General features: G+C 44.3%; 1 protein-coding gene across 2 annotated transcripts in view; it reads left to right on the top strand.

The window, feature by feature from the left end:
• Mccc2 (methylcrotonoyl-CoA carboxylase 2) overlaps window positions 1–17,687 on the top strand; it is a 70,062-nt gene that overhangs the window by 25,863 nt on the left and 26,512 nt on the right. For both annotated transcript variants that reach the window (XM_037209477.1, XM_028871717.2), the window contains exons 5-7: window positions 1,576–1,703; window positions 3,391–3,503; window positions 16,714–16,827. In XM_037209477.1, coding sequence (XP_037065372.1) covers window positions 1,576–1,703; window positions 3,391–3,503; window positions 16,714–16,827 — 355 coding nt within the window. The remainder of the gene's footprint in view (window positions 1–1,575; window positions 1,704–3,390; window positions 3,504–16,713; window positions 16,828–17,687) is intronic.

Raw genomic sequence — 17,687 nt, forward strand, 5'->3', positions numbered from 1 at the left:
TTGTTTTTTTGAAGACAGGTCTTGCTCTTTAGTCCAGGCTGGCCTTGAACCCACTGTGTAATTCATCTCAAACTTTGAATCCTCCTGCTGGCACTTCTCAAGTGCTGGGACTTCAGATACCACTACGTGCAGCTATTAAGTCACTTTTGAAAATATGAAAAGCATATCTTAGTATGCCTGGCAGTTTATTCTTATTTTTTCTACTCTTTTAAAATTTATTTTTTAATTAAAACAGAATATGTGTATGAGTGTTTCTGCCTGAATGTATATCTGTGCACCGTGTGTGTCCCTCATGCCTAGGGAGGTCAGACTGGAGTTACAGATGCTTGTGAGCCACCACGTGGGTGCTGGGAATCAAACGTGGGTCCTCTCAAAGAGCTGGCAGTGCTCTTTACTGCTGAGCCATCTCTCTGCCCCGTTTAGTTTCTTTCTTAAAAGGATGCTTTATAATTTATTTATTACAGCATGTGTGTCTGTGTGAGGTGTCAGGTCCCCTGGAATTGGAGTTACAGACAGCAGTGAGCTGCCATGTGGGTGTTGGGATTTGAACCTGGGTCCTCCGGAAGAGCAGTCAGTGCTCTTAACCACTGAGCTATCTCTCCAGCCTCTTAAAAGGACACTTTAAAGATTAGGTTCCTTACCCTAGAAAATTGGATTTTTAAAAAGACATCATCATCTCGTTAGGATCCTTTCATTTCAAGAACCATACTGAGTGCTGGAGAGATGGTCGGTGGTTAAAAACACTGCCTGCTCTTCCACAGGACTGACTGGGATTCAGTTCCCAGCAGCCACATGCAGCTAACAGCTGTCTGTAACTTACAGAGGATCCAACACTTTCTTCTGGCCTCCATTTGGCACTACACATATGTGGTGCACAGATTACATTCAGGCAGAACACCCAGATCCATAAAATAAAAATAATAAAATCTTTAAAAAAAAAAAAAAAAGGACCAAAAAGAACCTTACTGAACAGTGGCTTAGGTTAATGTCTCAATAAAAATGGAGGGCTAATGGATCTTTAAAAATCAAATGTGAGTGTGTAATCTTGTCAAAAGTGATCATTTTCTGTTGGATTAATGAATGTGAACCATGGTTAAAGCTTGGTTTTACTTTTTTTTTTTTTAAAGATTTATTTATTGGGGGGAAGGGGAGGGGAGGCAGGAAGGGAGAGAACAAGGGAATCTGTGGCTATTATGTAGAACTGAATAGTATTGTAAAATAAATAAAAAAAATGAACAAAAAAAAGATTTATTTATTTATTATGTATACAGTGTTCTGCCTGCATGTGTGCCTGCAGGCCAGAAGAGGGCGCCAGATCTCATTACAGATGGTTGTGAGCCACCATGTGACTGCTGGGAATTGAATTCAGAACCTTTGGAAGAGCAGCCAGTGCTCTTCACCTCTGAGCCATCTCTCCAGCCCCCAAAGCTTGGTTTTACAACGTGAGGCCATCAGCTAGAGAGAGAGGCACTAGAAATCGAAGGCTGTATGGCATGCCCTAGTTATCATACGCTTAGTTGCCTCTAATTTTGCAGGAAGCTCACAGTCTCTTTCAATGGGATCTCTGCCTTTCAGGGTAGAATGCATGATTGTGGCCAACGATGCCACCGTCAAAGGAGGCAGCTACTACCCGGTGACGGTGAAGAAGCACATACGGGCCCAGGAGATCGCACTGCAGAACAGGCTCCCATGCATCTACCTGGGCAAGTCACAGTGCGTGGTGAACGGTGGTAGCTGGTAGAGTGGCGGCCCGCATGGAGGGCTGTGTGCATGACATCAGCACTGGGTGTTTAAAATCCCGCTGCTTCCTCCTGAGTGAGAAGGGAATATAGTGTTTGCTGAGAGCCGAGGGGGAAGGTGACTAAGAACTGCCCGTAGTACCACAGAGGTAAATTAACAGTTTGTTGTGTGCTAGCTTTACCCCTGGATATCTTATTTTTCTGTTAACTGTAATTTACTCAGACTATTAAGAAAAATAGCTAATATTTATGGATCTCTTGAGAGTCAGGCACCGTGTTAAATACTTGAATGTTATGTCATTTTAATAGATTTTAACTTAAGATGCAGTTCCTTTCCAGAGAGAGTCAATTTTCATTTGAGAGTAAACTGCATTTGCATTAACGGCTGTTTTGAACCGAATCTAAAAGCAAAGCAATTTAGAATTGGCAGCTTCTGGAATCTGGTTTAGTCCGCCCAAACCCTAGCACACGTTATTCATTTGTAAACATCTGAACAGGTCATAATAGAGATACTTTTTTTTCCCCTTTTTCTGGGAAAGTGAATTTGCCTGGTTGACTCATAGTGTGAACTTCTTTGTACACATAGGAAATAGCAAATAAAGCCAAGCTGCTTGCAGGCACTGCCGGTCACTAATATGCTGGAGAATATTAACATTGTCTCCGTCTTCGGGGAGATCATATTTAATGGGAGATGGGATGCAAAATGTTAAATAATAAAAGACAATGACTGTGGGCAGTAATAGTAGATGTAGGATTAGTTCATTTCTAATTGTTTTTCTATTTTTTGAGACGTGGTCTGTGTAGCCTTGGCTAGCTTGGAGCTCACAGAGATCCTCCAGCCTCTGCCTCCTGAGAGCTAGGATGATAAAGGTGTACACTACCATACCTAGCTCTTGTTTTTCTTTTTAACATTTATTCTGTACACTCAGAGTAGATGCTGGACCAAAGGGTTTTTACATTCATAATTTCATGTCCTCCTCATAGCTATATGAAATGGTTACTATTGTTCATTTGATAGCTAAGGAGGTGTTTAGAATGGCCAGGAAACACACCTCTGATCTCAACCACACAGCTATGAATCAAATATCTGTTTTGAGACAAAAGTCTCCCTGTGTAGCCCAAGCTGGCTTCACATGCCTGGTCATCCTGAGTGATGGCAGGCACTCTCGTCCATTACTTCAGTCTGTAGTAAAACCAGTCTTGATGCTTAGGAAGCTGAGGCAGGAGGATCACAGCATGAGCCATACAACTAAACCACTTAAAGAAAAAAAAAATCAAATCTAGACAAATGAAAACAAGAGAAACAGTACAACAAAGCAACATGCAAATTACCCATTAATCCTTTCATGGTTCTTGTGTTGGTCTAGGGAGATGCATTTTCAGTTCCACTGTTGAATTCATGGTGTTTCTGGGTCTTTGGTTGCTCTTTAAGGGACAGTGTCCTGAGCGGTTGGTTCATGTGGAGTTTTGATGAAGGTTGGAAAGCCTACTGTGTTGGGAGGAAACCTGTGGTTGTGTTGGGATGGGAGACTCCAGAGGGAGTGGGCGAGCTTTTGTGACTGAGAGTGATCTAGTTATCTTAGGTCTTAATGGATCTGATTAGCTGTGCCCATTCCTTGAGCTGTGCTCACTTCTCATTTTCCTCATGCAGTTGACTCGGGAGGGGCCAACTTACCCTGGCAAGCAGACACCTTTCCAGACCGGGACCACTTTGGACGCATATTCTATAATCAGGCAATTATGTCTTCTGAAAATATCACACAGGTAATTTCCCATTAGTCAAATATGGATTTTGTTTGTTTGTTAAAAAAAAAAACCAACAACTCCAAATGTCATCCCTATCATGAACTTCTGATGAATTAATAATAGAGCAGACTTTGGTCAGGTGAGCTGGTTCAGAGAAGTAAATACTCCTGCCACCATGCCTGGTGACTTGAGTTCCAGTTCTGGGGGTCTGCAGGTACAAGGACGGACAGACTCTCTTGAAGGTTTGTCTCTGACCTGCATGTTCATGGGGTGACACCTTATCCCCTGCCATACACTAAATAAACAAATGTTATAAAATAAAATAAAAACCAGAATTGAATATGTAATATAAGAAAGTTTTATAATGTTGTCTTCAGTTTGAACTTTTACTAACTGCAGGCATTATAACAAGCTGGGCGGTGGTGGCACACACCTTTAAATCCAGCTCTCAGGAGGCAGGGCCAAGCGGATCTCTGTGAGTTCGAGGCCAGCCTGGGATACAGAGTGAGTTCCAGGACAGGCAGCAAAACTACACAGAGAAACCCTGTCTCAAAAAACAAAACAAAACAAACAAACAAAAAACAAGATTATAATGAATGTTAATTACCTAAGGAAAACCGGTTTGAAAAGAAAGTCCTTTTTTTTTTTTTTGACTGATCTATTAGTACAGGAGAAACTTTAGTGCATGGGTAAAGTGATACACAGAGATAAGTTCAAACTAACATTGCTTATTAGAGCAAAAGATCATGAATTCATGGGCATCATTAGAAGATTCATTGTGGTGTTTTGTTGTTAAAAACCAATGAACTAGAATGCATGCATCAAGAAATAAACCCCGAAGCCATCTTGAGAAAAAGCTGTAAGGTAAATGTAGAGCCAGTGCACGTGGGTGTGACAATTGGGTGTATGACAGTGTCATGCTTGTGTGTAAGCGTGCTTGGAGAAGGGCACACTCAGCTATGAACAGTGTGGCCTCAGAGGAAGGAAGGAGAGAAAAAGGGGTCTTTAAGAGGATTGTGGGGACTTCACTTATAAACCTGAAATATTTTATTTCCTTGACATTCTCAGAGTGTGTGAATATAAAGTCATTATAAAGGGTCTTGTTAGATGTGATTACTTGAAGGACTGAGAGATGAGGTGAGAGGTGCTCCCTAGGTGGCCTTAAATCAACGCTAAGTGTGACATTCAGAGAAGGCAGCCAGCCAGCTGCACACTTTGTCCTCTGACGTTAGCGCACATTCTGTTCTCCATTACAGCCTTCTTTTGTTCTTTTTGGTTTTTCGAGACAGGGTTTCTCTGTGTAGCTTTGGAGCCTGTCCTGGATCTAGCTCTGTAGACCAGGCTGGCCTCGAACTCACAGAGATCCGCCTGGCTCTGCCTCCCGAATGCTGGGATTAAAGGCGTGCACCATCACCGCCTGGCGGATTACAGCCTTCTTAAGGGTGGCCAGAGACCAGGGTTTTCAGGCCTGGCCCCACTCCCCTCTAAACCAAGATGCTATCCTCAGTAATTGAATAATATTTCAAGCCATTGAAATATTGTCTGTCCCCTGGTGTGGGGCCTTGGCCCTTCCAATCTCTGTCTCCAAACCTCAGGGTTCTGCTGTCTCTGTAGGTTTTCTGCTAATGCCTCAGTGTGAAATAGGTGTGTGTGTGTGTGTGTGTGTGTGTGTGTGTGTGTGTGTGTGTGTGTGTGGTTTCTGCCTCTGGTTCCTGGTTAGGAAAAGCTTGGGTTCCCATGTTTGGTCTCTATCCCATTCCTAAGACAGAACTCCTAAGACCATGGTCAATAAGGATGCCAGGAACATCTTTTGTTTTAATGTTTGGTCTTTGATTCCTGGTACAAAGCTGCTAAATCCCTTGGGCTTTCCTGGGCAGTTAGAGCATCCTTTCTTCTAATGAGGCAACTCCTGATGGAGATTGTCAACCAGAAAGACCAAACCATGATCAGAAACTTGACCCCCTGCTCCTCTCCCTCTGATCTTCTGGAGGAGAAGGACTTGGAATAAAAAATGCTCCCTCATGTCTGCATGATGAAGCCGCCATACTAATCTCTCCTGCAAATCCCTGTAGATGAAATTCTAAATGGTCTTATTCAATAAGAAACACAGAGCCAAATACAGAGTTAAAGCCCAGAGATCAGAGCAGTAGCCAAGAGCTAAGATCACCTTCTTACCATTCGCTGCCGTCCTTCCCCTGAGAGAGACCTTCTTCCTGTGTCCTGTCTTTTTATTGCCTTTCTGTTCTGCCTTCTCATTGGCTCTAAACCCAACCACATGACTTCCTCGTCACTGCTAGTCTATACAGACCTCCAGGTCTCTATGGTTTGTACTGAGATTAAAGATTTGGGTCACTGCTTGGCTGTGTCCTTGAACACACAGACTGCCTGCCATGTGATCGGATTAAGGGCGCGTGCCACCACCACCAGACTTCTGCTTAATGACTTGCTCTTAGCTGTGATCCCGAGGCAACTTTATTAACATACAAATAAAATCACATTTCAGCACAAATAAAATATCACCATATTTCCCTATGGGGCTTTCATGAGTGCCGGGAGGATAGCAAATCTCAGCTCCGTGAGGATGGAGGCTCCTGAGCTCAGAGCTCTTCCAGGCCCTGCCTGTGTACCATCCTCCAGCTGTGTTCTGTGGCCTTTATTGAGGAACCAGCAGGCGGAAGTAAAGCATCTGCTTGAGTTCTGTGGGTCGTTCTAGCATATTAAATGCAAGGAGAGGGAGTATAGTAAGAACTCCAGCTCATAGTTAGGCAGCCTGAAGCTGGCGCTTCTGCCTGCGTTTGGCATTTGAAGTGGGGACAGTCTGGCAGGACGTGGTGTGCTGCCTCCAGATAGTGTCAGAACTGAACTGGATAAGGACACACCCGGCTGGTGTGATTACTTGGTGTGGGAAGATCGCCCTCCCTCATCTAATGGCAGACGTGTTGAGCAACTGTATCAGAGAGCAGGCGAAACAGTTTTCTAGGCTCTCTTGCCTCAACCGGACCTCAGCACGCTGCCGTCCCTGCTTGTCTGCTCGGTGCTGTCCTCTGAGGACGGTGTGTGTGAGTGCCTACGTGTATCCGTGTGTACCACCTGCATGCCTGGTGCCTCTGGAGGCAGAGAAGGGTGTCGGATCTCCAGGAACTAGAGTTACAGGTGGCGATGAGCTGCCACGTGAGTGCCAGGAACCAAACACAACTTCTCCTCAAGAGCAGCACGTGCTCTTCCCGTGGGGCCATCTCTCTAGTTCCGATCTTCCTTTTTCCGGTCGTGGAGTTGGCACTCTGATGTCCGTCCTGATTCTTTGCTTTTCCTCTTACTTAAACTTTTTTACGTTCAAAATATTTATCTTTTCCATTCTTTGAATTTCCGCAGCTATTCTTAACTCTTCTTTCTAGATGGGTCCTGGCTGATTTCTCATCCTTTGTTGTTGGTTCTTTGTGATTAGAGCAGTATCAGATGAATTTTTATATCCTCACAAATTTCCCTGAGGTGGGACATGCTAGTATTTGTTAAAGATGATCTCCTTGTAACTGTTAAAGCAAATGCCAACACATGAACTGGTTTTCTCTTCTTTTCTTCCTCCCTCTCTCTCCCCATCTCTTTCCCACCTTTCCCAATGCTAAGGAGCAAACCCAAGTCCAGCCCCTTTCTTATATTTTGTCATTTAAAATCGTAGCTTAGAGTGATTAAAAGCATCTTTAATAATTTATTTTATAAGCCAACTGTCTGCAATGCTGTGCCTTGGATATGGCTTGTCCACCGAAGGACTTTTCTGGAAGCCTAGTCTTCCAGTGCTGAGGTGGTGGATCTTTAAAATGTGGGTCTAGTGGAAGGCTGGTCGGTCATGGAGCACTGTCCCCAAAAGGGATTAATGCAGGATTTTTGGAATAGACCGAATCCTGTGAGAATGGATTTTAGATTTTGTATTATTAAAGTGTAAGTATGTACCCCTCTGGTCTCTTGTAACCTATCTTGTCATGTGACCTGTCTTCCTGTCACATGTTTCTGCCATGATGCCACCTGACATATTGTAATGTAGTTAGAAAGTCTTCACCAGGGGCTGGAGAGAAGGTTCAGTGGTTAAGAGCTCTGGCTGCTCTTCCGGAGGACCCAGGTTTGATTCCCAGAACCCACATGGCAGCTCATGACTGTCTTTAACTCCAATTTCAGGAGATCTGACACCCTCACACAGATATGCATGTAGGCAAAACACTAATGCACATAAATAAATAAAAATTATAAAAGGAGGTGCTTAATGTTTCACCCTCCAAAACTTTGAACCAAATAAACCATTTTTTTTCCTATGTAAAATATCCAGTCTCAGGTATTGTGTTATAACAACACAGAGCAGACTGAGCTATAACTCTGGTTATGTTATTTATGCATTTTGTCAATGATCAATAATTACCTCACTCCTATTTTCTACCCTAAGATTGTTTTTTATTTAAAGTTATTAACCTTGTCCATTATAGATTTATTTATCCACTTATCTCTAAGAATATATCTCTTACAATCTTATCTTTGTATATTCCTAGAAATATAAGTAATGTTGACAGATATCCAGATCTTTCTTAACATTTGAATTTTACTTTGAAAGAAAGGAGACTTTTTTAGGTCAAAATATTTATCTTTTTCATTCTTTGAATTTCCACAGCTATTCTTAATTCTTCTCTCTAGATGGGTCCTGGCTGATTTCTCATACTTTATTGCTGGTTCTTTGGGATTAGAGCAATATCAGATGAATTTTTATATCTTTACGTATTTCCCTGAGGTGGGACATATTATTATTTATTAAAAGATGTCTCCTTGTAACTGTAAAACAAGTGCCAACACACTGACAGGTTGCAGTAGGCACTCACCTTCATGGTCTTGCATGGTGGGTGGGGAGCCCCTAGTCTACTCGAGCTTAAAGACCTCTGAGGTTGGGGTCCAGTCTTTCTGAGCTGCTATCTGAAGCCTATCTGAAGCCTCTCTGCAGCCATGTGCACGCTCAGGCTGGACCCCAAAGTCCGCTGTCCTCACATGGCTGGCTTCTTATGTCTGGGGTTGATAATCTGTAGCAGGGGTCTCACTCTCCTGTTGCCTTTCATTACCAACCATAGTCCAATCCCTGTAGCTTGCTTGCTCTTTGGCATAGAAAGCCTCTTCTTTCTCCCGAGTGCCTCAGCAGCAAGGTGTTTTTGCTTTGACTGGAAGTTCTTCTCTGTTGAAAAGGCTTCATTTATCTAGCTGTGTACAGGTGCAGTTTCTCAGGCCTCCCATTTCCCCCTTCTTGCTTTTCCCTATTTGCTCTAAATTTTGAAGGTTTTTTTAGATGATTATCAGGGGTCCCTCTCTTGTGTCTTACCTCCCCCTTCCCTTCTCCTTGGGAGAAGCTCATTATTTTTGAAGTTGACCTCACTGTCTGCCTTTGTTCAAGCATCTGTGATCGTTCTGAAGGGCTTAAACCAGCTGACGTCATTGTTTTTAAAATGCATTTCCATGAAGATGAGTAGAAGCTGGGAGAGATGAAATCGGTGTGTCTGGCGACATCCAGGCTCTCTAAATGGAGGCTGTCTGATAAAAAGGTTGAGGAAGAGGCATTCTGGGTAAGATGGACTTCCTGCATTCTGTGTGCCCTTCAAACTTGTTGGTGCAAGGTACCAACAAGTCCCTCAGAGTTAGCAGTGTTGATCCAGCAACGTGGGTGACAGTGACCTGAACTTCTGGCCAGCTATTCAGCTGGGATGTGCACCCTGTGATTTTTTTTCTAATGGAGGTTCTTCAGGTAAAGACAGGACCAGTATGATATGGACAGTGTCTACTCTTCACAATTACTTTGAATGAAAAGGGGAGCAAGATGGGAGGCTGAAAGAGGAAACACATTTTGAGTGGTTTTTCCATTCAGTCCCAGGACTCTTCCCCTCTCTGTTGCATTTATCCCAGTCTCTGTTGCATTAATCCCCCTCTCTGTTGCATTTATCCCCTCTCTGTTGCATTTATCCCCTCTCTGTTGCATTTATCCCCTCTCTGTTGCATTTATCCCCTCTCTGTTGCATTTATCTCAGAATTTGTTGAAGTGGAGAATGGTGTCCAGCTTTGCAGGGGGACACAGGAGGTCCAAAGTTCACACCGCTTTTCAGAGTGAGGCATAAGACCTCCCTGGGAAGCCTTCCCCTTTCCACTGAGCGGCCTGCTGGACTTCATTTGTAATTTATTTTGTTATAATGAAAACCAGTCTCTGTTTGCCCAGGCAAGACCTGGAGGGTAATGGATTTGTCTGAAGAGTTCCATGTGATTGTCTGTGGTTTGCAGCAGCTTATTTTTGTTACTCGGAAACCATGCCTGTGGAAGCGACAACAGGTTGTTTCTGTGGGTTACATGTATCCATGGCTGTCGTCCATGGCCGCCCCTTTACTTTCTTGCTCTTAAGTCATAGAATCATGCTTGACCTCCTCCTCCTCTTTATCTCTGTCACATAGCAGGCTCCCTCTCTGGTGGTGGGCGATTGTTGCCTCTCAGAGTTCTTGGAGGTTCCTCTTTGTCCTGATGAGGGTCCCCTTGATGTCCCCTTTGGGCACAGTACTGATGATGTGCCTACAACCCATGCCGAGTCCATACCTCATAGTGTAGCCATGCGTTTTATGGCATTTTAGTTCTTAGTGGAGAATGGAGCAGAATTTTCTCTACGGTTCCAGATACTTTGGATCCCAGAGTGGCCTTGCATGGGACTTGCACAAGGTCACACTTTGGGCTGGGAGCTGCACTCTGGCATCCCTGGGTCCTGTGAGCAGAAGATGGAGTGTCAGGACGCTCCTGTACATGTCCTCCCTGCGTCCTGTTGTGGGTGACACATCTCCCGTAACTTGGTATCTGGTCTCCTTCATTTACTGTGATGACTGCATGACTCTCTGGGATGGTGCAAGATTCTACTTGGTCTTCGTCTTCCATGTCTACCGTAGATGAATAGTTTAGAGATGGAGTCTTTGAAGAGTGGAATAGAAAGTTTAGTCATTCTCTCCATCATGATGCTTTGGCTAATGGGGGACTTCACAGGTAAGGTGGTCCTGAGGTTGTATTACATACAGGCTCAGCCATCTGCTTGTGGAATTCCTCTCCTTGACATTTGCCTAACGATGGAATTGTCAAACTTTGCATTTCTCATCATTTGTCCATACTGTTGATCGACACTCAACGACACTAGAGAAGTCAGATGTGCCTCCATTATAGTCACTTCAGACAGAGTTCTTTTTTTTTTTTTTTTTTTTATTCAGTGCTGGGGATTGAAACTAGGGCCTCTTTCATGGTAGACAAGTCACTCAGCCACAGAGCCACATGCCTAGACCAAGGTGAATGGTTTATCTATTGCTCTGGAACATACTATCCCCAAACTTGGCAGTGTAGAGCAATGCGCATTTATTATCTCGTTCCTGTGGGTTGGAGTCTAGGCCGAGGTCAGGGTCTCACGAGGTACAGTGACCTGAGAGTTTGATGTCAGGGCCCACTTCCTAGCTCACGCATGTGGTCGTTGACTGAATTGGTTCTTTCCAGGCTCCCCTCAGCTCATCTCGGCTATTGGCTGGAGGGCCATCTTTGGTCCCTTGCCGTGTGGTCCTCCCAGAGCATTTCACAGCTTGCCGCTTGGTGTCATCAAAGCGAGAAAGGGAGCGGATCAGGGAGGAGCCGCTTCCAGTCTGCTGTGCTGAGGGATGGCACCTGGTGGGGACACCGGAGCGATGACTGGGGGCAGCTCAGAAGTTTGCCAGCCTCACCTGCCCTCTGCTGAGCACGTGCTAGCTGGGGTCAGGAGGGTGCATTGTTGATGCCCTCGGTGCAGGGGAGCTGTGGAGAAGATGCACCTGAAATGCCCCCAGGCAATGACAGGGTTCCCTGAAGTCAGGCGCTAGCACTTGGTCAGTTGCTCATTTAACTGGGAGTCGTCTGGTACCTCAGTAACTCTCCCCTCTCACCCTTCTACCAAGGGGGTGTTGAAAGGGAAAAATCAGTAACCATCTTGAGAGATGCTTCCCCGTCCGTCCGTCCCCCCCCCCCCCCCGCCCTCCTCCAAAGGTATTTGCTGACCAACAGTTTTAGAAGTGACCAGAAGTTGAACTTAAGACTGGGACAATAAATCTACGTATCCTGGACTTGGCAAAACAAGATATGGGGAGGAATGGACTCAGCTGACCAGAAGTTGACCTTAGAGGAGAGTAGGACTGGAACAGTAAATCTGAATGTGTCAACAAAAGCAGGACATAGGGAATAAAATTTATGTCTCGATAGATACCCTGAATCCTGTTAGCCATTAGTAACCTCATGCTTACCTCACCCCTAGCCCCCTCGTCCAGTCCCAAGTTGTAAACTTTTCCTATATAAACCCCTTCAAGTGAGTGCTCGGGGCCGTTCTCCTCCACCCGCTGTATCCTCTGTCGGATGCTGGCCTGCGGACCAAGCTGGCTTGTTTTGTTAATGAAAACCTCTGTGTGCTTGCATCGGATAACGGTTCTGTGGTGGTCTTGCTTGGGGGTCTTGAGACCTGGGCACAACAGTATCGTTAGCAATTAGTATAGACTGGCCAGTGTGAGCATTTCTTCCTCACGACTCTGGAGGCTGGAAGGCCCCTCCAGATCAGAGGGCCAGCATGGTTGGTTTGGGTTCAGGACTTGGTAAGGGCTGCCTCCTGGTTTTGTCCTCACTTGACGGACAGAGAGATTTCTGTGTCTCTCAGTACAGGGACCTTGATCACCTCGTGGGCTCCACCCTCACGGGCTCCACCCTCATGATCGGATAACCTCAGTCACATCTCTGAGGCTCCACCTCCGAATCACACTGGGGACATGAATTTGGGAGGGGACACAAACGCTCCTTCCCTAGCAGATGGTGTGATGGCATTCCGACAAAATAATCCCCTTGTCTCCTCCCCACCTCCCCCTGCCCCCGCCCCCCCTCCGCCCCCGCCCCACCCCCTCATCCCCGCCCTCGATGACAGTTGCTATTCTCTCCTCTCTTTGCCCTCTGGTTGTTTTCGCGGAACTCCACTCTGCCTGGTGGGTTTTTTTTTTTAGGTCTTATTTTTGAAAACCGTTCTCTTTTAGAATCTGACATCACTGCGACTCCGCTCTAAGTTCCTCGAGCCTCCTCCTTCTGGAGCACTGAGATAGTCTGAGCTGAAGCCAGTGTTGTCGTGGAGAGGACGGGGTGAAACTGTCCCTTGTTTCCTTAGGGCCGTGCTTCTCCACCTTCCTGGCGCTGCGACCCTTCAATACAGTTCCTCATGCTGTGCTGACCGCCCCCCCCCACACCATAAAATTATTTTTGTTGCCACTTCCTAACTGTGATTTTGCTACTGTTATGAACCATGATGTAAATATCTACGTTTTCCCATGGTCTTAGGTGACCCCTGTGAAAGGGTCGTTCGACCCCAGAGGGGTCACGACCCACGGGTTGAATCTTACTAAAGGCCCAGAATGTTTCAGATATTCATAAAGCACAGAGATAGTTAAACATTCAGGTATGCCACACAGGTTTAGTGTGTTGACATTTCTATTTTATTATTTTGCCTCACTTTAAAGGAACCGATTTAGATATTAACAGTGAACTCATCCATGGTTCATTTCTCACTCAGACGTGGTGGGCCGCTGGGATCTGTCTGCTGTCGTAAACTCGGCTACAATGCATGTTGCCTTGTGTGTATGAGGAGGGATTTTTGTAGCTGTACCTATCTTGAAAGCACACTTCTGGGTGATTGTTAAACCAAACGAGAAGGGAAAAACACTGCTGTATTATGTTGACAATTAAATGTTGTAGACAGTTTAATAACAAACACAAAGCCGGGCGGTGGTGGCGCACGCCTTTAATCCCAGCACTCGGGAGGCAGAGGCAGGTGGATCTCTGTGAGTTCGAGGCCAGCCTGGTCTACAAAGCGAGTTCCAGGAAAGGTACAAAGCTACACAGAGAAACCCTGTCTCGAAAAACAAACAAACAAACAAACAAAAAAAACCCACAAAACATTTAATAAAAGGAAAAAGTCTTTGTTGATGACCACGTAGTTGGAAAATTGTTAGCTCGCAGTCCTGTCCTTTGAGCTTAATGTTAGTGTGGTGTGCTGTTCACTAGAACAGCGTCTTGTGTGAATATAAGGCAAATCGATGAAATATTGAGATCAGAGACAAAACCTGGTTTTTTGTGGTACCTTTAAAGATCCATTTTATACTTATTTTTCTTTGGTGATATTTTTATTACTGTCGATGGATATTTAGCTAAACTCTTACATTATTCTTTGTGCTATACTAATCTCTGAGCAAGGATTTTCTTAAGCTTTTTCTAAAATGGAAAGCTTTTGAACACCCACATGTAAACATTATTGTTAACTCCTTGTAAGTATCACCCAGCTTCTATATAATTTTTTTTTAAATTTTTCAAGGGGTTGTATTTTTAAATTTTAAAAGTTGTATTTATTATCTGTGTGCGTGTGTGTGCGTACATGCTCATGTGCTACTGAAAGGCCAGCTTTCAACAGGTCAGAGAAACTGGAGAGGAGATGTGACATGGGTACAATTGCATATACACACAAGAGACTTTTTCCTGAGGGCCAAAGCTTAATTCTTCAATTTATTTTCCTTTCTGTCATTTGTTCTTCCTCTTTTTTTTGTTCTGTTCTTCTACCCTGTTGTCTTCCTCCTCCTCCTTCTTCCCCCCTCTCTCTCTCTCTCTCTCTCTCTTTCTCTCTCTCTCTCTCTCTCTCTCTCTCTCTCTCTCGCGCGCGCGCGCGCGTTATTCTCCTATATCTCTCCTGTTGTTTTCCTTCTACTATATCTCATTTTTCTCTTATCCCTTTTATATCTCCTAAGACAAAAATTTCTTTGCAAGAAGTGATTACCTCACAACCACAAGTTACGTGTTTTCCAAAAACAAATTAAAATCTTCTCACAGGAAGAAATCACATTATGATCACAAGTTACGTGCTTTCCTTAGAAGCCCACAAGTAGTCAAACATTTCTCTTCACCCCAAAGCAATGATTCTTTTATAATTGATTAACAAGGTTTTGAGCAAGCTGAGTATATTTCAGCCAGTTCCTTTTGTACTGGCAGGCAGCTGTTTATGGTTTCAGTGAAGCAGATTCCTATCCTGTTTCTACTCTACAAATCCTTTACACAAGAGGTTTAGCTAAACATCTATTTTTTCTTTACACACAATAGGGTCATTTAATTTCCTTTCACAACTTTGTTTTTTCAAGATGGATACCAGGGTCTGTGATTAATTCTGTAAGTTACATGACCAGGGAACTCGGGCCTAACCTTCGGTGGAGGGACATAATTGCTTTCTTTAATCATCAGGCCGCTTTTCCACAGGTACAATTCATGAGTCTATAATGCATGAAACTTCCTTGTTCTTATTTTCCATCTTCTGCAGATCTCACGGGCGAAGGTGACTTTTGGCCTAATTTTGCCCTCTTTTGTACTTTTTATTGGAGCATTCCCCTGACCACCTTCACTAACTCTCTTAGCCGTCTGTATCTTTTAGGCAAACTCAGAAAGTTCAGTTAAATCATAGATCTAACTAAGCATCATTGCTCATATAAAAATCATCTTCATTATGATCTGCAGGTAAGTTGCCCAGTGAGGAGTGGGATTGTCCCATGAAACAGTGGGATCCTTTCACAGAGTAATCCCACCGTGTCAAATACAGCAGGAATCACAGAAGCAGCAAGGGGCATTCTGGGAACATCCCACCCCCCCCCAGGGCTTTGCCTCTGAGGTACCCATCAAAACTTTATCCGGTGGGCTGTATTCCATAAGCCCCATTGCTCTGATTGAAGCTCCCCTAACGTGGCCACCGACACTTAGGTGTGTTTGTGTTTGTGTGTCCACTCGTGCACAAGTGTGCATGAATATGTGGAGGCCAGAGGTCAATATTTGGTCATTCTCTACTTCATTCATTCATTCGTGTGTGTGTGTGTGTGTGTGTGTGTGTGTGTGTGTGTGTGTGTGTGTGTTGTACAGTGTCTGTATGAATTCATGCTCACACATGCAGAGGGCAGAGCAGGATATCAGTTCTTTTTCTGTTGTTTCCTTGACTTTCTGCCTTGAGACAGGATCTCTTACTAACTAGGAAGCTCACAAGCTCACTATTTCAGCTAGGCTCTCTGGCCAGCAAGATCTCGGGATCCACTCCTCTATGCTGGGGTTGTACACATCCATGACTACGCCTGGCTTCATACTGGGCATTGTGAATTTGATGTGCTGGGAATTCGCACTTGGGTTGAGCAGAAGCGCTTTCGCCGGGCACCATCTCCCTGGTCCTTGAGGCGAGGTCTTCCACTTGCATTGAATTGACAAATTTGACTAGACCAGTGGAGCAGTGAAATCCGGGGACCCAGCTTCCTCTGCCTTCCCATCGCTGGGGTTCCAAGGATACATACCATGCCCAACTTTGTTCCATGGGTATCAGGGATCACTTTGCCAACTCAGCCATTTGAGTGAACTTTGTAAACGTTAACATTAGTTTTATATTTAGATGATGTTATATTTGTGCTAGCACAAAATATTAATAACATTCACTCAAAGAATTATTCCAATGTCCCCATGAGCTATTTATTTATATAAAGTGATTAGTTAGAGAGTACACTGTTATCAGTTCCCCTCTGAGGAAGTTTTATTGAAGTGGGTGTGTACTAGGTTTCTTTTCTCAGACTAGTAGTTTATCAGGGCAGTGTTCTCCTGATAGGCTCTTCGTCTATATGTTTTCAAGAGTATGGTATAAGCCCTGCAAAATGGTTTTGTACAAGGAGTCCAGACACTCTTCTAGGAGTCAGGAGCGATAGCGCAGTGGTTAAGAGCATTTGCTGCTCTTCCAGAGGACCTGAGTTCAGCTCCTAGCACCCACACCAGCGTGCTTACAAACTTGTAACTCCAGCTCCATGGGTCTCTGCAGGTAGCTGCTCACACACTTGGGATGCATACAGACAGACACATATACATGCACGTAAGTTAAAACAACAAAAGAGATGCTATCCTAGTTACAGGCATGGTGTGTGCCTTGGAAGCTCTGTTTTCAGGAGATGGGTAGATCATGAGTTCTAGGCTAGCCTGGGCTACACAATAAGGAGCATCTCAGGACTCCGTTTCTGAAGTGAAGCCCAGGGATCAGCTATTGGAAGCACTGCAGTGTTTGTAGGGACATTGTGCCAATGCCACACTGTTTCCTGTTGGAGTCTCATCTCAGGGCTTGTCTGTGCCTCCCTTGCAGATAGCTGTGGTCATGGGCTCCTGTACGGCAGGAGGCGCGTATGTGCCTGCAATGGCTGATGAGAACATCATCGTACGGAAGCAGGGTACCATCTTCTTAGCTGGACCGCCCTTGGTAAGAATAGTATCTTGGTTGATTGAAGTTAAATATAGACCCATAAACTATTCTGTGCTTTAAAAATATGGTGAGTATAGTGCGTCACACAAATTTACTGTCTAATAAATCTTAATCGCTTGCTTCAGTAACATTGAACATTTACATTATCATGTAGATGTTGCCATATCCAACTCTAGAACTTTTTTTATTTGCTGCAATGTAAATCTATTAAATGTTCCCTAATGTTGTTGCCTGGCAACCACCATTCTCTTTTCCTTCCTTCCCTTCCTTCCTTCCTTCTTTTTCTTTTCTTTTTTTGAGACAGGGACACACTGTGCAGCCTTGGCTGGCTTAGAACTCACTATGAAGACCAGGCTAACCTTGAACTCAGAGACATCCACCTGTCTCTGCTGGTATTAAAGGTGTGTGCCATGTCTGGCTCCACCATTTTCTTTTTTGACTCTTAAGAATTTGACCAAGCCTGGCGGTGGTGCACACCTTTAATCCCAGCACTCGGGAGGCAGAGGCAGGCAGATCTCTGAGTTCGAGGCCAGCCTGGGCTACAGAGTGAGTTCCAGGAAAGGCACAGAGCTACACAGAGAAATCCTGTCTCGAAAAATAAAAACAAACAAGCAAACAAACAAACCCAAAAAATAAAAAAAAAGAATTTGACCATTCTGGGTTATATATACATAGTATTAATTTTGGATAAAATGTTGGGAAATATGTATTTGTGTGTCTCCATGTACATAATGAAATTCTGGAAAAGATAGAATAAATGCAGAGTGGAAGAAACATGGTGGGAGAAACATCTTTGGCTTTTTGAGAATTTTAAATGCCTGGCTTATTCTAGAAGGTATTTTGAGCTGGATGTCATA

Source organism: Peromyscus leucopus, chromosome 11 (genome assembly GCF_004664715.2).
Source record: "Peromyscus leucopus breed LL Stock chromosome 11, UCI_PerLeu_2.1, whole genome shotgun sequence".
Lineage (NCBI taxonomy): Eukaryota > Metazoa > Chordata > Mammalia > Rodentia > Cricetidae > Peromyscus > Peromyscus leucopus.